Source organism: Hemiscyllium ocellatum, chromosome 10, assembly GCF_020745735.1.
Source record: "Hemiscyllium ocellatum isolate sHemOce1 chromosome 10, sHemOce1.pat.X.cur, whole genome shotgun sequence".
Taxonomy (NCBI): domain Eukaryota; kingdom Metazoa; phylum Chordata; class Chondrichthyes; order Orectolobiformes; family Hemiscylliidae; genus Hemiscyllium; species Hemiscyllium ocellatum.
Genome location: NC_083410.1, coordinates 57,707,609 through 57,721,392, shown reverse-complemented (window position 1 = coordinate 57,721,392; position 13,784 = coordinate 57,707,609). Strand labels below are relative to the sequence as shown.

The 13,784-nt window shown below is 38.1% G+C and overlaps 1 protein-coding gene across 5 annotated transcripts in view; it reads right to left on the bottom strand.

The window, feature by feature from the left end:
• The window catches only part of LOC132819436 (echinoderm microtubule-associated protein-like 6), a 512,298-nt gene that overhangs the window by 140,624 nt on the left and 357,890 nt on the right, over nucleotides 1-13,784 (bottom strand). For 2 of the 5 annotated variants that reach the window (XM_060830939.1, XM_060830938.1), the window contains exons 27-28: nucleotides 10,484-10,610; nucleotides 335-413 (exon numbers count right to left, since the gene is read on the bottom strand). In XM_060830939.1, coding sequence (XP_060686922.1) covers nucleotides 335-413; nucleotides 10,484-10,610 — 206 coding nt within the window. Of the gene's footprint in view, nucleotides 1-334; nucleotides 414-2,666; nucleotides 2,691-5,168; nucleotides 5,184-10,483; nucleotides 10,611-13,784 lie in introns of all 5 variants that reach the window. The other 3 variants (XM_060830942.1, XM_060830941.1, XM_060830940.1) reach the window with 3 other exon arrangements.

Here is a 13,784-nt window from a genome sequence, read left to right as displayed (position 1 = left end):
TCAATAGCACTCCTTTATGCCTGAAATTCAGTTGTTATCAATTTTCAAATGTAATGCTCAAAATGAATACTTAGATGAGACACCCACTATTTGAGCATTCAAAAGGGAATAGTTTCAAAACTGGTTAAAATCCTATTAAGTATTTTCTAAAATTTTGGATGATAAGCTTCATGTGACATTTTTGACTGTGTTTTGCTTGATCATTAAATGACTCCACTACATGTGAATTTCAAGTTTCCAAAACTGATGCAATGATGTTTGATGTCTGATCAGCTGTTGATAAAAGATAATTAGTATCACTGAAAGTGCTTAAAAGAGCTCAGGATTTGGTTACCTCCACCAGTTTTTTCTTCTTGTTAAGATTGTTCTTTTGTAGTTTCTCCGGTTGAGGAGTGGCTCTGCTGACTGGTGGTCTGCAAATAAATTGACAGAAAATGTAACTGTGCAACTGCCTGATAAATTCATTGTGTGGTTTATTACTAACTAGAGATCAAGATTTGGAAAAACTCTCAATTAATAAGTGAGTTTTAATTAAAGCTTAGTGATGGACCAATATCTGGAACAGAGAGTCTTACACTTATCTTTTTCAAAAATATAAAAGTTACGGTCTAGGTTGTTTCCATAGAAGAAATCTGGTCTTGTCCATGACAACTTATCATTGGGATGTTTTTCGTTGGTATATTCTTTAAGTTTATCATGCATCTCTTTGCACCACCTGTAGATTGCACATAACCTGCACCAAACCTGGCCACTACTTTGGTAAATGCGGCTTAAAGTGTCATTTGGGCACTCTGCTTCCAAACACCTCATTTATTAGCAAGTTCTCAGATGCTGTACAACTTCACCATTTAGTTTCAGAATCTGCTTTGTTTTTGCACTTTGAGTTTAGTTTCATGTCAATTACTTCTTCCAAAATACTCGAACCTCAGTCTCTGCAAGGCTGTAAATATGCAAAATTCATTTAAGTTTGAAGGCGGAAATAATATTATCCCAATAAGAAGACACCGTGCACATCCTTTTATTGAAGACCTGCTATTTAAATATGTGTGTTTGCTGTAAAACAAATGTTTAAGTAACAAAAACTATCAAATAAGAAGCCAACCCAAAATTAACCAAAACTACAAGATTTTTGATAGTGGCTGCCTTTCTGCTGTTGTCATTTACATCTCTCTGAGATCCAATTTTATTTCTTTATTTATGCCATGATTACTTTCCTTTTATTTTACATTGTCTCTTAATGCAATTTTATATCTCCTGTTTTCTGTCTTATGTCAGACTTTTCCTTTTGTTCTTTCCATGCCTTTGCATTTACTTAAAACTAGCTTTTCCTATTAAAACGTATGGAGAAATCTTAACAGGGGGGAGGAGGTGCGATTAAGTTCAGATGGTGATGAAATGGGTAACCAATTGAGTACTTAAGAAAGCTGCATTGGACCCATCAACTTCTGGGGTTCACATGGTTAAGAACAGACAACGAAACTATTCCATAGAGGTTTAACGTGTCGGAAGAGTTAGTAAGACTGGACAACCTAAATTTAATTTACTTTTGTGCTATAACACTGGTATATGGGCTTCCTGAGTCTCAGAGAACCTGGCGGATTCAGTACTTGTGGCCAGGTCAGCCATGAGGAAAAGGCTGGTCCCTTTTATAGCATGCAGTGCATGAGGAGGAGCAGGAATGCTTGCCTGTACCGACAAAATGTGAGGCTGGGGCATTAGACCAATCAGCTTGATTAGAAACCATATTTGTCAGTTCGGCTAACTTCCGGGCAGGAACCTGACCCAGCTAAAAGCCATATCTGAGGAAATTCAGACTTCCAAGTCTTCTGCTTGCTATCAGACCTGCCATTTCTCCTCAAGTTTATTGGCAAGTAACAGATATATCTGTTTCTTGTTTGACGGATGCTATCTGGACTGAGTAGTTCCAGTTTAAAGTAAATTACATTTAATTTCAGATTTCCAGCATTCGCAATATTTTGCTTTTGTAAAACTTAATGGTAATAAGTCCACTACATTGCCGCATAGCTATGCTCCCCATTATTGAAGCTCAAGAAAGAAAATATGGGCTACTACTGCTCTTGATTTTAATTCCCAACCACCTACTCTCCACATGTTTCCCATTACCTATGAACATAGTGTCAATTCAGTCCACCAAGCTTTGTTGGCCCTAAGCCAGCAAAGTACCCCTGAACACCTATCTTTAATGTGTAACTAGACAAGGAACATTACTGAGATTTATCCTAAAGGACACGGCTTTCTAGTGCAGCTCATGTAATTAGGTACTTTGTTGGCTTTCTACTGAGGTATTAAATTTCTTTCTTAGATCTTGGATCACCCTTCCTGCATATATGGGAGCGATATTAGACTTACATTCAGTTATTACCAAGTCAATGATCAGTGAAAATAATCTTAACCCTGAGCACCTCTCTTAGTTCCTTGCTTAACCTTGTTTGGTCCAGTCAATAGAGATTATTTTAAAGTTTCTTGTAATCAATAATATTGGCCTATAAATGAAACAGTAGTTAATCATTCTGTTTTTATACAATCCAAATTTTCATATTTACTTATGGAGTAATGTGAACAATGAAAGTATATTGAGTTATTTTTACACAACACATTCAGGATACAAACTACTGAAAATTTAGAAAATAAGACTGGTGATGTACCTGGATCCCCTTGACAGCAGCAAATAAATTTAAGTGAAAAGAATTAGTATAATTAGGAAAATTATGTAAAATAACTGAATTCATGCACAAGCATTTTCATCAGTTTCAACCAACATTCCTGTATGGCACAAACCATGCTTCTCAATCATGCCAGCAAATAAAACCAAAAATCAGAGTGTACCAGTCTACAAATTCAGAAAACCCATACCCTGATATCACTGGGAAAATTCTGCACTAAGCTCCTATAAAATAAGGAGGAAACAAAGAGGAAGCTATGTCAATGCTTCCTATGAGCACTGGGTTCATTTAACCCTCAATAATCAGTACTCAATAATACTTACTGCACTTGCAATTTCTGAAATGAAAAGGTGAAGAATACTAAATGATTAAATAATAGAATCATAGAAGAAAGTAACTGGCAGCTGCTGGTGTAATTAGTATATTTAAATCAAAGTAACTATTCCTGAGGTAACCTATCCAAAGAAATCTTGTTTCTTTGGATGAAATCTTGTATGAAAATTCTTGTTCTGCGCTGTACATCTCTATGACTCTATATCCAAAAATTTTTTCATAGTCTGAAAGATTAAGAAATACGCAGTATTCCTCAACTTAATTTTACCATACAGTACTTAATGTAGGTAAGGTAAAATTAAATTAACAAATATGTTGTAATTTTTCAACTTTCAAACTATATTTGTATACCTTACAAGAATTTTGATACAGGTTTTTCTGGATAATTACCAAACATGGTATTCATAGATTAATCTCTAAATATTGATAAATTAGAAAGTAACAGCAAGTTACTAGGCCTGTAACCAAGTGGTTGGAGACTGGGTGAATTATAGAGAAGTATTAATCTGGAGAAATTTTGCAATGTACTATATCTGACTCTAAATAATTAGCTACAGTTCACAAAACATCATACAGCCATCTCTCCATTATGGAGAGACAATTGGTAATGCTTAATTTGAGTGAGCACAATTCTGTAAGTATAGAGCAAGGCAAGAAGGCAGGCCTCCATAGACTACCATAGCTAAAGCAGTCAGCACCAGTATCATTTTGCACCTCATTTTTACTTTCTCTCAGCATTTGGAAAACAGTGACAGGATTGGGCAGAGTCAGCATGGATTGATGAAAGGAAAATCATGCTTTGCAAACTTACTGGAAGTTTGAGGATCTAAATAGTTCAGTAGATAAAGGGGAACCAGTAAACGTGCTTTATTGGACTTTCAGAATGCTTTCACTAAGGTCCCAATAAGAGATGAGAATGCAAAATTAAAATTCATGGGGTTGGGTATAATGGATTGAGAACTGGCTGGCAGAAAGGAAACAAACAGGAGGAATAAATGGACCATTTTCCAAGTGACAACCAGTGATGTACAGCATGGATCAATAGTTGGACCCCAGTTATTCACAATGTCGACTAATAATTTAGTTGAGGGAACTGAACATATTTTCTCAGCAATCTCTGAGTTCTCAATGGGTAGGTTGATTGTCTCCTAATGTTGCATTTTTGAAAACTGTCTATTTATTTCTAAGCTCAAATACAATTAGTGTCAAGAATAGCCAAACCTCAACCACTCTCCCTGGATGAAAGGGTAATTTGTTTTATGTTGCTAGGAGGAAGACACCAGTAGAACTCAATTTTGAGATCAAGTTATAGGTGTTCCTAGAAATAAATGAATGTCTCAGATAGACAGTAGAAGATCTATCAGAGGGAAAAGGCTATTTGCCTTTTCAAGGCACCATAGTCTGATGTGGGAGAGAGATTCTGCAGCCGTCACAGGATTCCAGGAGATTCATGCTAGCATGAGAAGAATGATATGCATGGGCTTTAATATGTTTTTCCCATTTATTTTCAGGATATGGTCATCACTGGCTAGGCCAGCTTTTATTGCCCATCCCAAATTGCACTTGAGAAACTGAGTGTTAAGCTGCTTTCTTGAATGTCTGCAATCTTTGGGGCTTATATGCATCCATAGTTAGTAAGAGAGTGGTACTGGGTGAAGGGTTTTTGAAACTCTCCAAAATCTGTGGAAAGCACTTAGAGATAGTCACTCTATGTTCTTGCTTGACAAAGTGGGAATGGAGAAATCCTTTGGATGCTGGGAACAAGTTATGAGAATTGTCATTCCATGGTGCAATATGTAGTAAGTCTAGAGGAATGTTCTTTTCTGTAGTTTAAAATAAAAGTTGCCTACACAAAATAAAATAGTATGCAATCAATAGCACTTTCAGTCAGTTGTTTTACAAAGTTTTAGAGTATGAAACCTTGTGTATTTTTTCAACTCTCAATGGAAGTTCAAATATCTTTTGAAGTATTTTCAATCCCTTTAATGATAATAATACACACTATTTTAAGAATACTCAAAGATATTTTATTGTGTCAAAATGTCAAAACCAGGATGCAAATTATAATACACAGTGACAATGTTTTTCTATTAATATAAAATATAGAATTATAAAATTATATTTATAATTAAATATACACATAATACTTACTTGACAATTCCCTGCCTCCAAAGGAAAGCAAGTTAAAACATAATACAATATTAAGTGTTTCTTAGCAGATGTTTAAATTTTTTAAGTAATTGCACAGTGACTGAATCTATCAAGAGGTCTGTTTTCAGGTAGAAAATTTGCTAAACAGGTAAAGAAGACATTTGTGTCACTTTATTTACTTTATTCAAACTTATATAACCTTATTCAGTAGGCAAAATAGCTTAAGTCTATTGTTAGCTAAAGCTGATAATAATTAAATCTGTAGCAAGGAGTCGGACACCAACATTTTAATCAGTGTGCTTTGCCACATTACAAGACAGTATCAATGTCGTCAGACTAATTTGAATGTGTTACACTGATGTAGCTTAACACTTGAAATTCTTGATTTGTGTGAAATGAAATGATGGATTTTTGTTACTTGGAATCAAGTGTGGTTTAGACTGAATCATGAGGAGAAACAAATTCATGTTGATCATCTACTTCGATATAAATCCATCACTTTATTACTGTGCATGATTTTTATATTACAGATATCAGAGTTGTAGTCAGGCAGTTTACTAGTTGAAATAAAATTTGTCAAAACATGGTCAGCAGACTAATTTAAATGCTGATTTATTTACAGCAGAAGCAGCAGCCTAGAGATACTTGAACATAGAAATCCATTAATTTTACCGACACTTCGTATTCAAAGCATTCAGTAACGGAGTTAACGACTACAGTGTTTTCGCATACTACTATACTATTCAAAACATCAAACAAAACTTTTAGAGCAATAGAATGGATAGATTTGATTTGAAGGATATTCTTTGAATAGAATTCAAATGTTGCAAATGCAATAATGGATAAAAATTCAAATAAGTATATTTTTAATCACATCACAGCAAAAGAGTTGTTGATTAACTGACCTTAAAGATTTTTCACTAAAAAAACTGTCAATTCATTTAAGCAGCAAAATGAAACAAAGAATTATTACTTCCTAATTACCAACTATAAATTTATTTCAAGACTACTTAAATCTATTTCATTGAAGAACACTTTAATTTCAGTATTTCCAGATATTGTATTAATCATGAGTAAAGCTCTTAATTCTATACCAAATATCAAAATATACGATACTTCCATAAGCTCTCTTTACACAACTAATATGCATTGTTCAAAATTTTCTCTGCTTGTCCTTGGAACAAGCAAATTAGACAAAAGAAAGTTAGTGGATGCAATCTATTTGAATTTCCAGAAGGCCTTTGACAGGAGGCTGCTAAACAACAGAAGAACACATAGGTTAGGGGCAAGGTACTGGCATGGTTAAAGGATTGACTGACTGACTGAAGGCAGAGGATAAACAGGTATTTTTTGGATGGCAGCTGGTAACTAGTGGAGTTCCACAAGGCTATGTAATTATTCATGCTATACTTAAATGACTGGAAGAAGGAACTGAGGGAATTGTTGCTAGATTTGCAGATGACATAAAGATAGGTGGAGGGCAGGACATGCTGAGGAATCAGGTATGCTGCAGAGGACTTGGACAGGCTCGGAGAGTAGACAAGGAAGTGGCAGATGGAATACAATGTGGGAAAATGTGAGGTTATACACTTTGGTAGGAAGAACAGAGGCATAGACTATTTTCTAAATGGGCCAAAACATGTGGTGCTGGAAAAGCACAGCAGGTCAGGCATAATGAAGCATTCCTGATGAAGGGTTTATGCCTGAAATGTTAACTCTCCTGCTCCTCAGATGCTGCCTGACCTGCTGTACTTTTCCACTACCACGCTTTTCGACTCTGACTCTCCAGCATCTGCAGTCCTCACTTTCTCCTATTTTCTAAATGGGAAAGGCTTCAGAAATCTGAAGCACAAAGGGACTTGGGATGCCGAGTTCAGGATTCTCTTAAGATTGACATGCAGGTTCAGTTCACAGTTAGGAGGGCGAATGTAATATTGAACAGAAGGATACTGCTGAGGATGTATAAGGCTCTGGTCAGACCGCATGTGGAGTATTACATGCAGTTTTGGGATCTATATCTAAGGAAGGAGCTACTGTTGTTGGAGGGGGTACAGAGAGGTTTATGAGAATAATTCCAGGGATGAAAAGCTTGTCATATGAGAAGTGGTTTCAGGGTGCGGTTCTATACTTGGAGTTTAGACGGAAAAGGAGAGATCTGATTGAAACACAGAATATTGAGAGGCCAGGATTGAGCAGATGTGTTCTTCTGTTCCCTTTCCACACCTTGTGGTCTACGAGGGAGACAAAGCTTGTGCTTATGTTGGTTCTTGTATCTGTTCTTTATCCTGAAACAAATTATGAACCTGTTTCTAGGAGATATAACTTGAGATTCGCCACTCCACATTAAGCAGGAATGACCAGGAGATTCTTCTGTTATAGCTACCTGCTTTAGGGTGTTGGTTTGCTCGCTGAGCTGTAGGTTTGATATCCAGACGTTTCATTACCTGGCTAGGTAACATCATCAGTGACGACCTCCAAGTGAAGCGAAGCTGTTGTCTCCTGTTTTCTACTTATATGTTTGTCCTGGATGGGGTTCCTGGGGTTTGTGGTTATGTCATTTCCTGTTCGTTTTCTGAGGGGTTGATAGATGGTATCTAGATCTATGTGTTTGTTTATAGCGTTGTGGTTGGACTGCCAGGCCTCTAGGAATTCTCTGGCATGTCTTTGCTTAGCCTGTCCCAGGATAGATGTGTTGTCCCAGTCGAAATGGTGGGTTTTTTCATCCGTGTGTAGAGCTATGAGGGAGAGAGGGTTGTGTCTTTTTGTGGCTAGCTGGTGTTCATGTATCCTGGTGGCTAACTTTCTTCCTGTTTGCCCTATGCAGTGTTTGTGGCAGTCCTTGCATGGAATTTTGTAGACGACCTTGGTTTTGTCCATGGGTTGTACTGAGTCTTTTAAGTTTGTTAGACTTTGTTTGAGAGTGTTGGTGGGTTTGTGTGCTACTAGGATTCCGAAGGGTCTTATTAATCTGGCAGTCATTTCTGAAACTTCTTTGATGTATGGTAAGGTGGTTAGGATTTCTGGCTGTGTTTGGTCTGCTTGTCGTGGTTTGTTCTTGAAACTCTCATTCCTGGACGTCACAGTCAAAAGAAAGGACAATCGAGAACTACAGAAAACCGACAAACACTGACCAAATACTTAACTACACCAGCAACCATCCCAACACACACAAACGAAGCTGTATGAGAACACTATTCCAACGAGCCTCCACACACTGCAACTCAGACGAACTTTGGAAAACAGAGAAGAACCACCTATACAACGTATTCAAGAAGAAAGGATACTCAAAAAATACAGACCGCAGATTCCTCAAGAACAAACCATGACAAGCAGACCAAACACAGCCAGAAATTCTAACCACCTTACCATACATCAAAGAAGCTTCAGAAATGACAGCCAGACGACTAAGACCCCTCGGAATCCTAGTAGCACACAAACCCACCAACACTCTCAAACAAAAACTAACAAACTTAAAAGACCCAGTACAACCCATGGACAAAACCAACGTCATCTACAAAATTCCATGCAAGGACTGCCACAAACACTACATAGGACAAACAGGAAGAAAGTTAGCCACCATGATACACGAACACCAGCTAGCCACAAAAAGACACAACCCTCTCTCCCTCATAGCTCTACACACGGATGAAAAAACCCACCGTTTCGACTGGGACAACACATCTATCCTGGGACAGGCTAAGCAAAGACATGCCAGAGAATTCCTAGAGGCCTGGCAGTCCAACCACAACGCCATAAACAAACACATAGATCTAGATACCATCAATCAACCCCTCAGAAAATGAACAGGAAATGACATCACCACAAAATGCAGGAACCCCATCCAGGACAAACAAATAAATAGAAAGCAGGGGACACAGCTTTGCTTCACTTGGAGATTGCCACTGATGATGTTACCAAGCCAGGTAATGAAACGTCTGGATATCAAACCTACAGCTCAGTGAGGAAACCTACACCCTAAACCTCAACCTTCACAAACCTTGCATAACTACCTGCCACTGGTATTGTGAAAGGGTCCACACATTGGTCGTGAAGTTTTTCGGCTATGTTACGAATGCACCTTCCAAGACCATTAAGTCTTGGAGTGGACTGAAACTCAGAACTTCTAAGTCAGAAGGAGACTATACATTGTACCACAACACCTCTTATCTGTTGTGTACATAAGAACAACTGTCAGCCAAAATCACTGAAGAGCAATAACTACTAATTGGATCCCAGCATAAATTTTCCAAAAAAACCCCAAGAATCTTACAAATATTTGCAATGCTTTTTTAAAAAAAATTAAACATACTACATCTTATAAATATAATTCTAAGGCACGTAAATGGATGCTATCAAGAAATTTTACAGTTGTTAAATTGGGGATTTGCCTTCATAATGTCTTGGTCTGCAGGAAAGCAGTGCAGAGTTGTGACAACTGATCAAAGAATACTTATAAGTACCAAACAGGATTGGAATGGCACGTGCAAGATCAATCATTGTCAGTCATGGTCGAAAGCTTTGCTGCACTTCATTGTAAGTAAGGCACAATGTTAACTTCTGGGAAGCATTGTGAATTGGCATAGATAGCCAAATTCTCATTACAGGATTTCATGAAATACCAGATTGATTTGAGTGGTCAGAGTGGAAATTGACGAATGCCATTTTTCTGAAAAATGCACCGAGTATTTCCCTCACAACTCATGTCCTTTTCTTTAATAAACTTGTCAAAGGCTGCCATGCTTTGGTTTCTATCTTTAATAATCTTCTTCAATCATAGCCCTCACAAATATTTTCTCCTACAACTATTCTGTTCTTCAGATTCATTAAATGTTGGAGTGACATGTTGGTTTGTTAGTTTCCTTTTGCCACATGTATTGGCTTGTATGTTGAATAAGAATTAAAAATCCACTGCAAATCCTAAAATTTAGTTTGAAAAACTGTTGACACTGCTATAGATGCAAAATATTAAGTATGTTCAGTAAGTTTTTGTTTATGCATGAAATCTGTCCCAAAATAAAGAACCTTGTTTATATACCTCAAGTAATGTAAAATTGTTAAGGTTTAAGACAGTTATGTTTATTCTACAAGTGTTCAAACTATTAGAATACCTAAGAAGTATTATTTAATTTGTGCTGTGAATTTTCTATGGAAAATATAGATGTGTACTTTGATAAAATTTTCCATTAAGAACATGCAAAAGTGTAATAAAAGTGTAACAACTAAACCAAAGTGTAATAAAAATGAGAACAATTATTAACTTTTATAAGATATAATCAACATTGCCAATAAGGTGGATTTTCAAAGTAATAATGTACCTTTCTTCTGTTGAGACTTCTTTCGGTTGAAGATGTGGCTTTGTGCCTGACATCTCCCTGATACTAACTGCATAGATCTTGGTTGTGTAATCGATGGACTTCTCTTTTGCAACATCACTGTCATAGCCTAGAAAAATGTAGAATCAATTGTTGAAAAACAATAATGAAAAGTAATCTTCTTCTGTTTTATGTTCAGGCACAGAATTGGCCTCATTGGTGCTGTATTATCTTGGTAAAGATCTATGGAGCTGGTAAATAAGAAATGGTAAGTTTCCATTTAAGTGGTGATCTTTTAAAGTGATTGAAATATCAAAGAATGATTCAAGAAACAATAAGAAAAGATGCCACTAAGATGACCATTACTGTTAAACTAATCAGGAATTGGGGATACACCACCAAGTCAATCCATGTTTCATCATGAATGGTTCACGCACTAACAAGACAACTGGAACTGAAGATTATCCTAATCATGGCTGAGGCATAATGGCTAGTAAGCATTCATAAGGCTTAGTTCTAAGTAGTACTGTGTATTAAAAGAAAAAGACAGAAGGATAAATTTAGTCAATGGGAGCACAGCTATCATCCAAGACAACTAGAAATTGAGAGCTGGTTTTACACTGTGAATTGATTGAGTCCACTGCTTTTATTTAGAATTTTTTTTTGCTTGTTGTGATAACTTAAATTTGTGAAACCTCTTCAGACTTCTAATCGAAGTAGTCTTATAATTAGTCAGAACCAATAGATAGACTTGCGATTGACTTAAGTTATCCAATTCAAGTTGAATTGAATTCCAAAATCCTACAATACACTGTCACAACCATTATGGAACAAGAATGGAGATATTGAACACTTAATTGTACATGAGTTTTTTAAAATGAGGAGACGATGGGAAAGGGTCAACAATGTGAGTGAGAGACATGTTTATTCTTTCATCCCCTTTCAAAATTACACAAGAACTGGGGTTAAATGCCAGTCTCACCCTGGTCTGTATGTGTTAGTGAACTAAGGTGTTTGCATGTGCCAGGGCTGAGATGTATATTAGCCTGGCTTTGAGTGATAATGTGCTGTGAAAGTAGTACAATGGAAACTCGAGTATCCGAATGTGGTGGGTGGGCACTATTTCAATCGGATAATCGATTATTCGGAAAATCGATTAAATGCCTTTCCTCTGGGGCTCGGAGTTTTAAAGTCTACTCCCTATTCAGGAGACTGCAGCAGTGCGCAGCGCGAGACCTGCCCCCCCAACCCGGTCCAACCCCGCCCCTCCAGCACAAAGTGCGCAAGCCCCCGCCACCACCCCCTACCCCGGTCCTACTCCGGGGTATCAGCATCCGGACTGCACACCAACAAGAAGACTGCTGTTGTCTTTGTGGGGTAAGTCTCCAAATATTCCTGGGAAGCAGGGAGGGGTTAGGGTACACCCCTCTGAAGAACTCCAGGGAAAGTGTGGAGAGAAAGAGATGACGGGAAGTCAGTCATTTGGAGATGGTGTCTGTTTAATCACTATAAACAAAAGACACGATCGCTGCTGGAAATAGGTCTTTGATGTAATGTTTCTATCAGGTCCTCAAGATCTCCTTCGGATAATCCGATTTTCGGATAATTGGTATTTGGATAATTGAGTTTCCTCTGTAGTCAAAGAACTACGACAACTGTATTCCAGGTAAGGGGGTTTCTCACTTTGAGTGGGGAAGCCATCGAGCAAGTTAATTCAAAGGGAACTAGGACAAAGCCAACAATCTCAAAATAGACTGCTCAACTATCAACATTCTACAATCTACTATTCGAAACAACCCAGAGACTGATCTGTATATCTTTTAACTTTTTTTTTGGACTTCTCTCACATTTGCTTTTTATGTGGCTACAACATACTTGTCCCTTTTTTCAAAGTTATTAACACGGATTCTAAATAGTTTACACCCCGCACAAATCCCTGTCAGTCTACCACCCTGTACACCAAAATTGTCCAAACCTTTTGTAAGTTGTTCACATGGGCAGCACGGTGGCTCAGGGGTTAGCACGCTGCGTCATAGTGCCAGGGACCTGGGTTTGATTCAGCCTTGGGCAACTATCTGTGTGGAGTTTGCATGTTTTCCTGTGTCTGCGTGGATATCGTCTGGGTGCTCCGGTTTCCTCCCACAGTCCAAAGATATGTAGGTTAGGTGGATTCGCCATGCGGAATTGCCCATAGTGCCCAGGGATGTTTAGGCTAGCTCGATTAGCCATGGAAAATTCAGGGTTATAGGGATAGAGTAGGGAGATGTGTCTGGGTGGGATACTGTTTGGAAGATTGGTCTGGACTCGATGGACTGAATGATCTCCTTCCACACTGTAGGAAATCTATGATTCACAATTCAATATTTTTCTCATGTGACAAACTAGTAAGCAAAGCTCAGTTAAGCTAGGGGGCTGAATATTACATACCTTTGCTGGGTGTGTTTTTGGTGGTGGTCCTGTAACATCGGACTAGCCCACCATCTTCTAGAGCTCACCTCATAATTAAGGATAAATTGAGTTTGTTATAAGTTCACCTGACTCCAATAATACACTGCCCATTTAATAATGTAGTTGGTATGGAATTCATAATTTCTTTTAAAGTACTAAACCCGTGTGGAGTGGGGAGAGAAGGGATGTTATTAATGGAGGATGCCTCTTGTCCATGAAGATGGGAAGTTCCTCAAGAAAGAGGCTAAAGTCCCACGAGGAGCTCATTTAATCTATCTGGGAAGCAGACCTGTTCTTTCTTTTGTAGCTTCTCCTGGGACATTTCCACACCAGGTCTAGTTCCACCGACTCTAACTTGGGCAGCATGTACCAGACCTTGTGCCCAGAGCATCTCGGAAGAAATTCCTCCTCCTCTTTAGGCGGTAACGGTATCAAGGCTATGACATTGGCTGCGTCCATGTCAGACTCTTAGGATTCTTCATGCCACACAGCAGGAGAGAACCCACAGTTTCTGACAGCCTTTCTGGCTGTTCTGAGGGGCTGGATAAATTTTGCACCTAACCTGTTTGCGAAGAAGCAACTTCAATGTGATCTACATGTTTGTTCAGGACTGCTTCACCTACTCGAACTTTATATATCACAGGACCTGACCACATGTTGACATCACCTCGTACCCATGAAGGACCATTTTGACTCCAAACTTTATCCCCTGAAGTAAACTGTCTCTCTCGCTCAGAGAGCATTGGTGTCCCTGATACCCCACAGGTCTGGGAATATCAGGTTTAATCTGGTGCAGATTCTCCTATCTATCAGCAACTCGTTGGAGCTATCCTTGTAATTGTTTTAGGGGTGGTCT